Below are 11,587 nucleotides of genomic sequence, written 5' to 3'. Positions count from 1 at the left end.
TTAAGAAATTGTAATGATCTTTTCACTTCGATCTTAATTTACTTTCAATCTGACCAATTGATTTGTTAAAATATGTTGAGTTTTACAACTAAAGTGAAGATTATATCCAAGATTCAGGAATGTCAAAGCCCTTGGAAGTTGGGTGCAAATAAATAGGGAAATAATATTATCGAGCGTAGAATTGGAGATTTTAGAGTGACAGACTAAAATCCCTAATTCGGTCCTATCGTTTGGGTGCTGAAGTGTAGATGTTATTCCTCAGGCGAGGGGAACGTGAGAGCTCCGAAGTGAGAGCCGGTATCCTCCCAGCCTACCTGCAGATTCAGTAAACAAGCGTAGGATTAGTCAATGTTCTTTATGCCTGGACCAAAGGGTAAAGAATAGACACGCTCCTATTTGACACAATACAAATTGAACTGATTCACTTTATCCATTCACTATAATTTCTTGACAAGGAGAATGATGCTTTCTTATATATTGAATATCACATTAAAAACTTCATTAGTATATTTAGCTATTTAATAGTTAAAATTACATATTTATTTCAATTGCCTATTAATGACAGATAAACAAATTGAATTTTGTTGTTGCAATTAAAATATTGCTTTGCTAAAATCTTAGTTCGTAGTTCTAATATGTTCTAATATTCTAATATTACTCCCTGTGGGATCGAAATCTAGGACTCCATTAGAGCCCTATATTACTTGAGCGATACGTATTCTTGCGTTGATAAGTGTGACTTTATAATTATTGAATATTTATTACATCTATATTCATCAAATCTATAACTGTCATTAAGTTTTGGTACAGTTGTTGAGGAATTAAATCTTTTAATCTTTTAGCAGCAGTATTAATACTTATATTTTTGAGCATATATAAAGTCGCGGTCACAAGTTAAAATTGATCGTAGAAATCCTGCCAGCTGAAATTAAGCACAGATTCACGGATGTTAGATTTGGATCTCTGTCGCAAGTCTATTCCCTGATAGCTTGAATCACATCATTGTAGTCGCGATCCAATCATAAGGTTCGGATGTCGTGAAATTGGAGAAAGCCAAAGATTCAGGCCTTTATATGCTGCTTCCCTGTTGCTGCCTTTCCCGGCTAGCTCTGATCGCGACTGTATTGCGTAGATGACGCGAGAGGAAGATAAAAAAAATGGGAGTTTCGAGTCTCGGTACGTTCTTCCCAATCGCAGCCTGGTCAGCTAGCTCTAATTGCGATTATATCGCGTAGACGGCGTAAGAGGAAGAGAAGTCGGCTTGAGAGAATTAGAAACATGGGATTTTTTGGTCTCTTAACGTCGCTTCTCAGCCGTTGTGCACTAGGGCACGCTAGATCGAGCAATCCTATTGTTCAGTATGTTGAAATTGCCTCTATTTGCTTCAGGTTCATCAAGTAGATTGATCCTCTCTGATAATCTGATTCCCAGAATCTTGAGCTCTGATACCAATTTGTTACAATCTAACATCAAATTCGACACGCTTTTTCATAGAAATTAGGAGAAAATTTTTAATAATCCGAACAACTTAATAAGAATACAAAGATAAACACCTACAATTCGAGAGGTAGGTGATTTCTCCAACTCCTACAATTTGAGAGGTAGAAAACCTCTCCCAAAACCTAAATTTAAGACTCACAACTCAATCTCATATATGCCCCTAACCCTAAACATAAGAAGTCTATTTATACTGCACAATAATAATAATAAAAGACTAAATTGCCCTTAGGCATACAAAAGACAAAATCGCCCTTAGGCTAGGTGCCAGTGTATCAGAACAATTCCAATAGTAGGAGCAAATGATCTAAAAAGGTGGATCTTTGATTCCAAGGGATCTCTAGGTAGAAATTTCATATGATTCTATTGAAGCTACGATCCAGTCATTAGGCGTCAACATGTGATTATAAATTGTTAAACAGAGGTCCAGTATTAAAGTTGGTTGAAAAAACAATTTGAATTATTGGATGGGTGATGGAGAGTATAATTTATGCTCAAGTTTGAATTGCATTTTCGTAGGAGTTCATAATTGTAATTTCAAATAAGATTGTTATGGAGTTTTCTTAGAGTTTGTTTTCTTCTTCTATGGAGTTACATTATTGAATGATTTAATTTAGTTCTTCTTGCATCATGCAAATAAATAGGTGTGATTCCTACAATGAAAGACATTTTACATACCATTTTCTCTTTTCTCTCTGTTCTTTCCTCTTAGCCATCCCTATTCAGGCAATCTAATAAGCTGCTCCACTTCCTCTTATCCAACAATGGACGACATCTTTTCCAGTCTTTGTCGCTGTTTTAAAGCACCTGAAAAGCTCATGCAATTGTTGGCCAGTTGCCCAATTATTTTCCTGTGCAATTTTTTAGGATAATGAAATCCAAATTTTTTGTTTCTAAGTATCCTGAGTGCATAATAACTAGTATGTTTGTAACTTTTTGCAAAACAATTAACTATTTTTGCCTTTAGCAAACCTATGATAAGTACAATTACATGCTTGTTGTTTTTTGAAGAAAAGCTAGTCGGGAGAAACTTAATTCTTTGAAAGCAATCTGTATGAAACCTAATTTTTTTTGCATAAAAATTTCGATCAATTTTGAAGTTTTAATTTGATATTGATGGGCTAGTTCCAACTTGCAAGATAACATTTTTCATAGTTAAATTAAGAATTGGAAGGATACTCTTAGTAAATTTATAGAAAGTTAGGACTACAATTATAAGGAGATATTTTATACAATCGAGAAAGGGTCTTAAGTAAATATAGCCGAGGAAGTGGCTAATTAGATGACCATGATGAAGGAAACCATTTGCCTAAGGATGGCCTTCCTCTAAATGATAATATATAAGAATACATGACAACCTTTAGAAGATAGGCAATTTCTTATGAATTTTTCTTGAATAAAAAGATTGCATTCAGGAAATATGTAGCAGAGCTTTATGAAAGTGCTCTCTAGGCTGAAGCTTTTTCCAATTTCGGACTTTGCTTGAAGCTAGCACATAAGCTACATCACTTGAGAATAGAAACACTTCTTTTTATGTTGGGCAAAAATTCTTTGTTGCAACTACAGAGAAGGAGAATGTTGAAATTCAACTACAAAGAAGCATGATAAAAAAATAGGGAAATTTACATACATACCACTCAATTCCTCTGTAGGTACGCATCTAACACCTATACTTCAATTGTTTCATACGCGTCATCCTTTCCCTTGCATGAAGAGGTGTATTTTCACTTTTTAGAAGTTAAAATGGTGGTATTTTTTATGTGATATGAAAGATTTGGGTGGTATACATGTAAAACATAAAGTTTAGGTATGTGAAGTTATGCTTTTTCATGTCTATTTCTTTTTTTTATTATTATTTTTTATTTTTATTTTTTTTGTCAAGAGAGTATAGCATAATTTTTTTTCTTTTTTTGGCAGACGATCATTATCCCTTGAATGATTGAGAATGAGGATATAATGGCGGCGGCAGAAGCTCGGGCTGCTTGGCAGCGCGCTGCAAATCGTTGCTTGGTCCAAGAAGATGCTAAGAGAGCTCCAAAATTAGCTTGCTGTCCATCATCATCATCTTTTCAGCAGAACGACTCAAGTAATACAGATGCTCCCAATGGACATGATCAATGTGCATCCGGTTTTATGCCCTCAAGTTGGAACTTTGTCAATTCTAATCTTCCCTCCGACACAAAATGGTGGCTCCAGATGCAGCCCAGCTTTGACTACAAGAAGGATTTCATGTTTGAACAACTTAAAGACTTATCCAGTGAGCATTTGAATGAAGAAGAAGCAATAAGCCAAGATTCTTTCACTCATGAGGAAAACCATGGTGGATTTACAGACGGTGAGGATAAGAAAGACTTTCCTATGGAGTCTTCCTACATGGCGTCAGCAACTTCAATGGATATGAAGGAATTAACTGGTGCTTTATCGCAGAAGACACTTAAGCATAAATTGGACATCAGAGAATATTATTTCCAGAAAGAACTTTTAGACACAAAACCATTGTCATCCCAAAAGAAAGAGATGGCTAAGTTGGACTTGGAAACACCGTGGGAGAGAAGTAATAAGTGCGAACCCTGGTGGCGTGTTTCGGATAGAGAAGAATTGGCTTCTTTCGTTGCACAGAAATCACTGGAGAATATTGAGAATTGTGATCTCCCCAGACCCACCCATATTTGTAGATATCCATTTGATTGTCTTGAGAGTTGGGAGGGTAACAGAATTTTCTCTTCATTGCTTGGTTGCAATTTAGATTCTGGTATGTGCCTGCCAAATGATTATCCTGAGCAAAGCTATGCAGCTAAGGAGGTGGACGGAAAATATTTGCGCTCAGATCAAGCACATCCCCTGCCTTTGACTACTGGAAAACAGGACAGGTATGTCTTTTATTCCTGCACATATCGATGCACATTTATTCTGACATCTTCGTTATAGAACTTACTATGTTTACAAGCATGGATGAAGCATATAGGATCTAAGGATTGTTAACGGAACAAAATTAGATTTTACGAGATTTGGCAGGTTCAAAAATTCAAAAATAGTAAGGGAGATGTAAATGGAAAATATAATTAATGACACAACCGAAAGCATAAATGAGAAAATTGATTTTTGAAAAATATTCAAGGATAGTAGAGCCAATTTGAATATATATATATATATATGTGCACATAGGTACTCATATAATAACGCTAATGGCGCTATTATTTTCAGAATGAATTGGCCATCTTGTTTTTAGTTGGCACTTGAGGAAGCTATAATGTCTTTAGCGTCCAAATGCCTATCAATGTTATTTTGTTTTCAAAAACTTGGCTGAACGGGTTCAAACTGTTCTTTTCCATGCAGTAACTTATACTTCTTTTTTACTTTTTAACTATATAGCTATAATGCACATTCCCAGTAGCTCCTAAATATTTGTTGTTGATCGAATAATACGTTTCATTGTGCGAAGAGAAATCTTAAGGATTCGTCATTAGGGAGTAATGTTTGTGGATATAATGGCTTTTAGGAATGAATAGAAAATGCCGAACATATCTCGAATTATAGAATGGAGAATTAATATCTTTAAATATGACACTTCTTTCAATTTTAAAATTTTGTGAATTGTAAGAATGAACATTGAGGAATTTAAAAGAAATGAAATGTAAATTAATTGATGGTAATATGATATAAGAATGTAGGAATGAAAATGTTTTGATGAAAAATGTAGATATTTTGACATAGTACATAGAGGACATTTAATTGGAAGGATGTGTTTTTGAAATTTTCATTGCTTTTTAATAGGTTTTCAGCATTTTATTCTGGACTAATACATTATTGCTTGTGGATAAACCTTTGGAGACTTCTGTTAGTATATTTAAATGCAGATCATGATGTTTATTGTGGAATTATATGTAATAGTCAAGCCAAGGATATTTAAAGTTAACGGTTTTTAATCTGTCTAAGTATTTATGTAATGGTTGCATAATCAATTCACTTTCTTTTAGAAACTAAGCACATCACCAAAACTTTATGCTTTTTACTATTTGATAAAACAACATGCAAATTCGACTAAATAAAAATAATATTTTTTGATGCATTTACATTTATAGCACACTATTTTTATATATTTACATATCTCACACATAAACTTTCATATTTATGCACATAGCACTCAAATCATTAATATCACATAAAAAATAGCACTATTTCCACTTTTAAAAAGTGAGATCTACCTTTTCATACCTAGGTTTAATGCATCAAAGTGCCATATATGTAAATATGAAAGTGTAGGTGAGAGATATGCAAATACATAAGAATTGTGAGCTGCGTATGTAAATTTCCCATTTTTTAATAAGTATATCGCAGTTAATAAAAGTGTATATTATGATGTTTTTAAACTAAACTTCTATTCTAGTAATTGTTTTTTTTTTCTGGGATTGTCTTCATATGGATTGTTTGGTTCTTTTATAAATGTTCCAAGATGCTAAAATGCCAACTCTAAAATTATGCTTCATATATTCAATGAAGTTGTTTATTTATAATATAGAAAGAGAACAACAATTTTTTTTTTTCTTTAAATTTTCTTTCCTGCACTTAACTTCTCAATCTATTTCAAATAATTATTCATACAAACTCAAAACTAAATCATGTGCAGTGATGCCCGGAGCTCCAATATCACAGCTGCTATTGCACCAGAAACCCAGCAAGACTCAGCAAGTGATCCAAGCAGGACGAAGTTGCTCGAAGCCCTCTGCCTTTCGCAAACTCGAGCACGAAAAGCTGAACTAGCAGCTCAAAAAGCCTATGACGAGAAAGAGCACATTGTGAAGCTCTTGTTCAAGCAAGCATCGCATCTCTTTGCTTACAAGCAGTGGCTTCAAATTTTACAGTTAGAGAGCCTCTTCCTCCAGCTGAGAATCAAAGACCACCAGTTCTCTTCTGTTCTCCCCATCCTTCCATGGATGCCATTAAGGAACAAACCAGTCACTAAAGCTGGATGCGAGGGAGGAAGAAGAGGGAGGAAGAAGCAGAAGAGATGCAGGTTATGTAAATATGCATTACTCATTGCTGTTGGATTAGGCCTTGCAGGTGCAGGTCTGTTCTTAGGATGTTGCTTTGGCTGGTTCTCACCAAACTTTTAGGAGAATTCTTCCTTTATTGTATGTGAAATCTTGGAATATTTCAGGTTGAAGTTTGAATTCAATGTTCATGTTTCATGGGTCGCAATGAGAAGATGAAGTGCTGGTAATTGATGGGTTTTTTTATGTTCTTCTATTTGTGAGTTGGTTTTTACAGTAGATGTCTGTGGAGATTGTGTTTTCTATGAATTTAAAATTTATACATTTTCTAAATGTATATTGATGTATATATTTATATAGTTAATTGTGAAGGCATTGTTTGCTGTTTCATTACAAACTATGTTATGGCCATTGTGCTTTTTATAATACAAGTAAATTTTCTTATGTTACAAATTTCCAGGCCATATATGATGAGTGAAGTCCTTGATGCTAATCCAGAAAACTAAAATGTCTAACAGAATACAATATTGTCAGTTGCTATTCATTGATGATAACACATGTTTGTGAATTCCTGAAGGATAATTACATGCAGACCACCCTCAACATTGAGATTTACAAATTATGCGTCCAGGTGATTTTTTTTTGAACTACTGAATCGGTGTATTTACGCTTGCCATGATCAAACGATTAGGAATTTGATAAAAATGAAAAATGTAGGTTGGGAGGGTGGTGGATTTGTAAAATATAATAATATTAATGTTCGAAATGTCCATCAAGATTATAACTGTCAATCCAACTAAAGGATATGGATGGTTAAAACAAGCAACATAGTGAAAGACCTTAATATGCCTAGGGGTGTAAACTAGCCGAACACGAGTGAGGCTCTCTGTTCGTGTGCGGCTCGTTTATATTTCAAGCTCAAAAAGTATGTTCTTGTTCAACTCGTTTCCTTGACGAGCCGAACACGAGCCGTTCACGAACAAAGAGTTGTTTTGACAACCTTAATAACAACTCTAATCATCTAGCCATAAGATGTTAAAGATTGGGGCAAAATTTAAAACATCATTTGAATCTAATTTAATAATTTTTACTCTATTTTCTTAATTAATAAATTTAATTGATTATAAATCTTAGTAGCCTTCTAGTTTATTAATTTTTTTAAAAATTCAACTCATATATATATATATATATATATATATAATTGATTAGTAGTATTTCAAGTCATAACGAGCCGAACACGAACGAACAAATATTTGTCGTGTTTGGCTCACTAACTTAGCGAACGAGCCGGACACGAGCTGTTCACGAACAACGAGCCGTTTGACAGCCCTAAATATGCCATTATTAGAAATGAAATAAAAAAGTAAAAATAAATAATTAAAATATTGAGTTAGTTTGATGTACAAATAAAAAAAATCATAATAAAACAGAATAATGTTGAATAACAATATAATCGGATCAACAATATTATTATAGCATGGCATGGCAATTTATCATGTTGAATAATTTCAAAATTCTCTAAACTTTCATCATGGTAAATGATTCTAGATATTATAAAAAAGAATATGCTTCTAGGTAATGGACAAATCCGTGTTCAAACTCTTAAAACAAAATGGTAAAGCCATCCATCTTAGCTTAGTTGTTAATATAATCACATATGACCATGTTCAACAAAAAAATGAATGATAATAATAAAAAAAAAACAATTTTAAAATCAATTATGATATCATGATTTATTAACTATAACATAATACAATAGAAAGGACTCATTGAGCATGCATCAATGAATACAAACTAAATTATATAGAACTAGGCCGGTAAGCGAGCAGCTTGAGTGAGCTCAAGCTTGGCTTGTGTTCAATTGGTTTGAAAGTAATTTTGTTCAAAATCTGCTCGTTTTCAAAATTGCTTGTGAATAATGTGTTTGTCTTCGACTCGATCACATATTCTTGTTTGTTTTCAACTCGAAATTAGCTCGTTTAAAGTAATTGAAAAAATAACAATAGGGTTGGATTCTAATTTTAGATATAATCATATATAATATATTATTTCATAGAATATTTATATAGACACACACATACACACACATATATCTATATATAGAGACATTTATATATCTATATATGGAGACATATATATATATATATATATATATATATATATATATATATACATACACACATATTGATACATATCTATATTTTTATATAGATGTATATCTATATCTATATATTTTGTACATAGATACATATCTATACCTATATATGTATGTATGTGTGTCTATATATATGTATATATATAAATAAATATATATATACACGTGTGCGCGCAGACATACATACATATATGTATGTACATATGTAGATGTAAGTATATATAGGTATATGTTTGTATATATGTATATTTAAGTTGGTAGATGTTTGTATATACGTATGTATATATGTATATGTATGTATATATGTTTATGTATGTAGATATGCATATATACATACATACATACATATATATACATACAGACATACATATTCACATACAAACATACATATATAGGTACATACATACATACATACATATATAGGTACATGTATGTATGTATACACACACACACATACACACATAGTTATGTATATATGTAGATGTACGTATATATACATATAGGTATGTATATATGTTGATGTATGTATATATGTATATGTATGTAAGTATATGTATGTATATATGTATATGTATGTAGGTATATGTATGTATATGTCTGTAGATATGTATATATACATACATATATACATATATATATATATGTATGTATTAATTTTTTTTTAAATATTATATGCATATTAAATTTAAAAACAACTTTCGAAATTAAGGCGGCTGACAATTATCAACTTAAAAAAAAAAAAGAGTAGTATAAAAATATATGATTAAAAATTGAAAATGCCAAATTATAAAAACCTAGTCACATCAAGATGCTCAAGTAAAAGGGAGACACCACCATAATCAAATTTGGAATCAGGGCCAAAATTGGGATTGTTGTAATTTAAATAATGGGATTTTCTTGGGAGGTTACTCTCTTTATGATAGCTATGATGGCCCAACTATTAAAGCATAACTAAAAGTTAATTTTGTATTAATTATCATTTTAGTCTTAATAATCAAGAGTGATTCATTTGCACACATGTGATGATGAGTTTGTTGTTTGTTTTTTAGGGGTAGGAAATTTTAATGAATTTTGTATACTTACATATTGTATATTTTCTTAATTCTTTTTATCAAATAATCAACCCCTTTGATTCTACCCCTTCAACAATATGCTAAAGTAATATTTTCTAATTCACCACCCCTTTAATGTATATTTGAATCCATGATTTGTTAACTTGAAGTACCACTTTCTAATGATTTGCTAATTATATATATTTTTTACTCTTTTTAGCTAAGAATGAAGAAGTGATTATCTAAAATTGGTTGCATATTTATTTAATTTTTATTTTGCATTTTAGTATTTTCATATTTTATTCTATTCGTATTATTTGCATGCTTTATTCTTTCATTTTCTTTTCTTAATTTACTTGATAAAATTCATGAATAAGAAGAGAATTAATTCAAATAATGTATGACTGTTTTTTTTATAAATAGTGGTTTAATTTTTAAGTATAATAACTGAGTGGTGTAATAATATATTATTATGATATAAAAGGTTTAATGATAAGAACCCATGCAAATGCTCAATTACATAAAGATACTCAAGTAAAAGAGCCATAAAATTTAGGACCCAAGCAATAAGATTCATCATAAAATGCCCATACAGAAGCCTAACTAATGCTAAAAAAGAAGCCTAACTAATGTGTATTTCAAGAGCTTAATAAAGAAGATATAATTAATTAGAACTTGAGTTTTAATATTCAAGTTTCATATCTTGTGTTTAAATTTTAAAATTCTAATTTAAAAGACATGTATGGCAACCCATTTAATAAATTTTAAATGATAAAATTAATTAATGAAGGTGCTTTGTACCTTTCTTCATTAATGACTGCTAATCTTTTTTTCCTATATAGATTTCCTCCTTCTTGAATGATGGTGTACTAAGTTTCAATATAGTCCCTATTGAGAGGGCAAGCATGTAGCAAAGTTCTCAATTTAAAAATGATAAAATTATTTTGGAGATTTTTTTTCTCTTTGCGCTAATGTTTGATAGCTTGGCTTTATATTTTATTGATGAGATTAATTTTTTTTGCTTACAAGTACTTTAGAATGTTTTTCAAGACATCTTTAATCACCCTTTTAACTCCCACTACATATTAATCAATACCTAAACCCAATCAATCATGATTTATATGATGTAGAACATCATCTAATGAAGCCAAGAGCCCACTTACAAGAGCCCAAGCAAGAACCCAAGAAAGTGCTCAATTAAAATTTAATTCAAAACCCATCACAATACCCTATCAAGAAGATATATTTGAATTTCTTTTTTATTGTTTATATTTCAATTTCAGTTTCTAGAAAATTTGAATTTTCACTTGGAGGCTTTTATGATAGATCATAAAAAAATAGTAAATTAGGAAGATGGTTAGCATCTTCCTGCATTAGTGGCCACATACCATTTGCTTCAATATTTCATCCACATTTTATGGATATTTTTTATCATTGTAATATCTATAAAAAGGACTTATATGTATTGAATTTTCATCAATTATTTTATGAAATATTTAAGTGATAATTGTTTCTCTTATTGCTTGATGCTTGGTGTCTCTTTTTCTTTGGTGAGATTAGATATTTATTTTTTACTTTTTTTTAAAATTATTTATTATCCCTCCATAATTCTTACGCTAAAATTTTCACCACCCCTCGTTCACATCATAAACATTTCTTAATATCATTAACCAACAACCAAAGCCTCACAACCATTCTAAATCCCTCGTCATAGCTCTCAACCAAACTAGAGCATATTAAGGCCTAGTCTTGTTCTCTAGCCCTCAAGCTCTCAACCCCGTTATAAATCCATCCAAAATTATGAATTTGTTGCATATCATAGGTATACATCCTAAACTAACAACCAATAATCACTTCTAGCCATTTACACAATCTTAAGCCACTTTCCTAAA

At 31.4% G+C, this 11,587-nt stretch overlaps 1 protein-coding gene across 3 annotated transcripts in view; it reads left to right on the top strand.

Annotated features, from left to right (window-relative positions):
* LOC110026839 overlaps positions 1 to 6,880 on the top strand; it is a 15,895-nt gene extending 9,015 nt beyond the window's left edge. For all 3 annotated transcript variants that reach the window (XM_020728007.1, XM_020728008.1, XM_020728009.1), the window contains 2 exons: positions 3,415 to 4,367; positions 6,125 to 6,880. In XM_020728007.1, coding sequence (XP_020583666.1) covers positions 3,433 to 4,367; positions 6,125 to 6,611 — 1,422 coding nt within the window. In that variant the 5' untranslated portion in view covers positions 3,415 to 3,432 and the 3' untranslated portion in view covers positions 6,612 to 6,880. The remainder of the gene's footprint in view (positions 1 to 3,414; positions 4,368 to 6,124) is intronic.
* The last annotated feature ends 4,707 nt before the right edge of the window (positions 6,881 to 11,587 follow it).

This window comes from Phalaenopsis equestris, unplaced genomic scaffold (assembly GCF_001263595.1).
Source record: "Phalaenopsis equestris unplaced genomic scaffold, ASM126359v1 Scaffold000402, whole genome shotgun sequence".
Taxonomy (NCBI): domain Eukaryota; kingdom Viridiplantae; phylum Streptophyta; class Magnoliopsida; order Asparagales; family Orchidaceae; genus Phalaenopsis; species Phalaenopsis equestris.
Note: the sequence above shows the minus strand (reverse complement) of the source record. Positions and strands in the feature narration are given on the sequence as shown.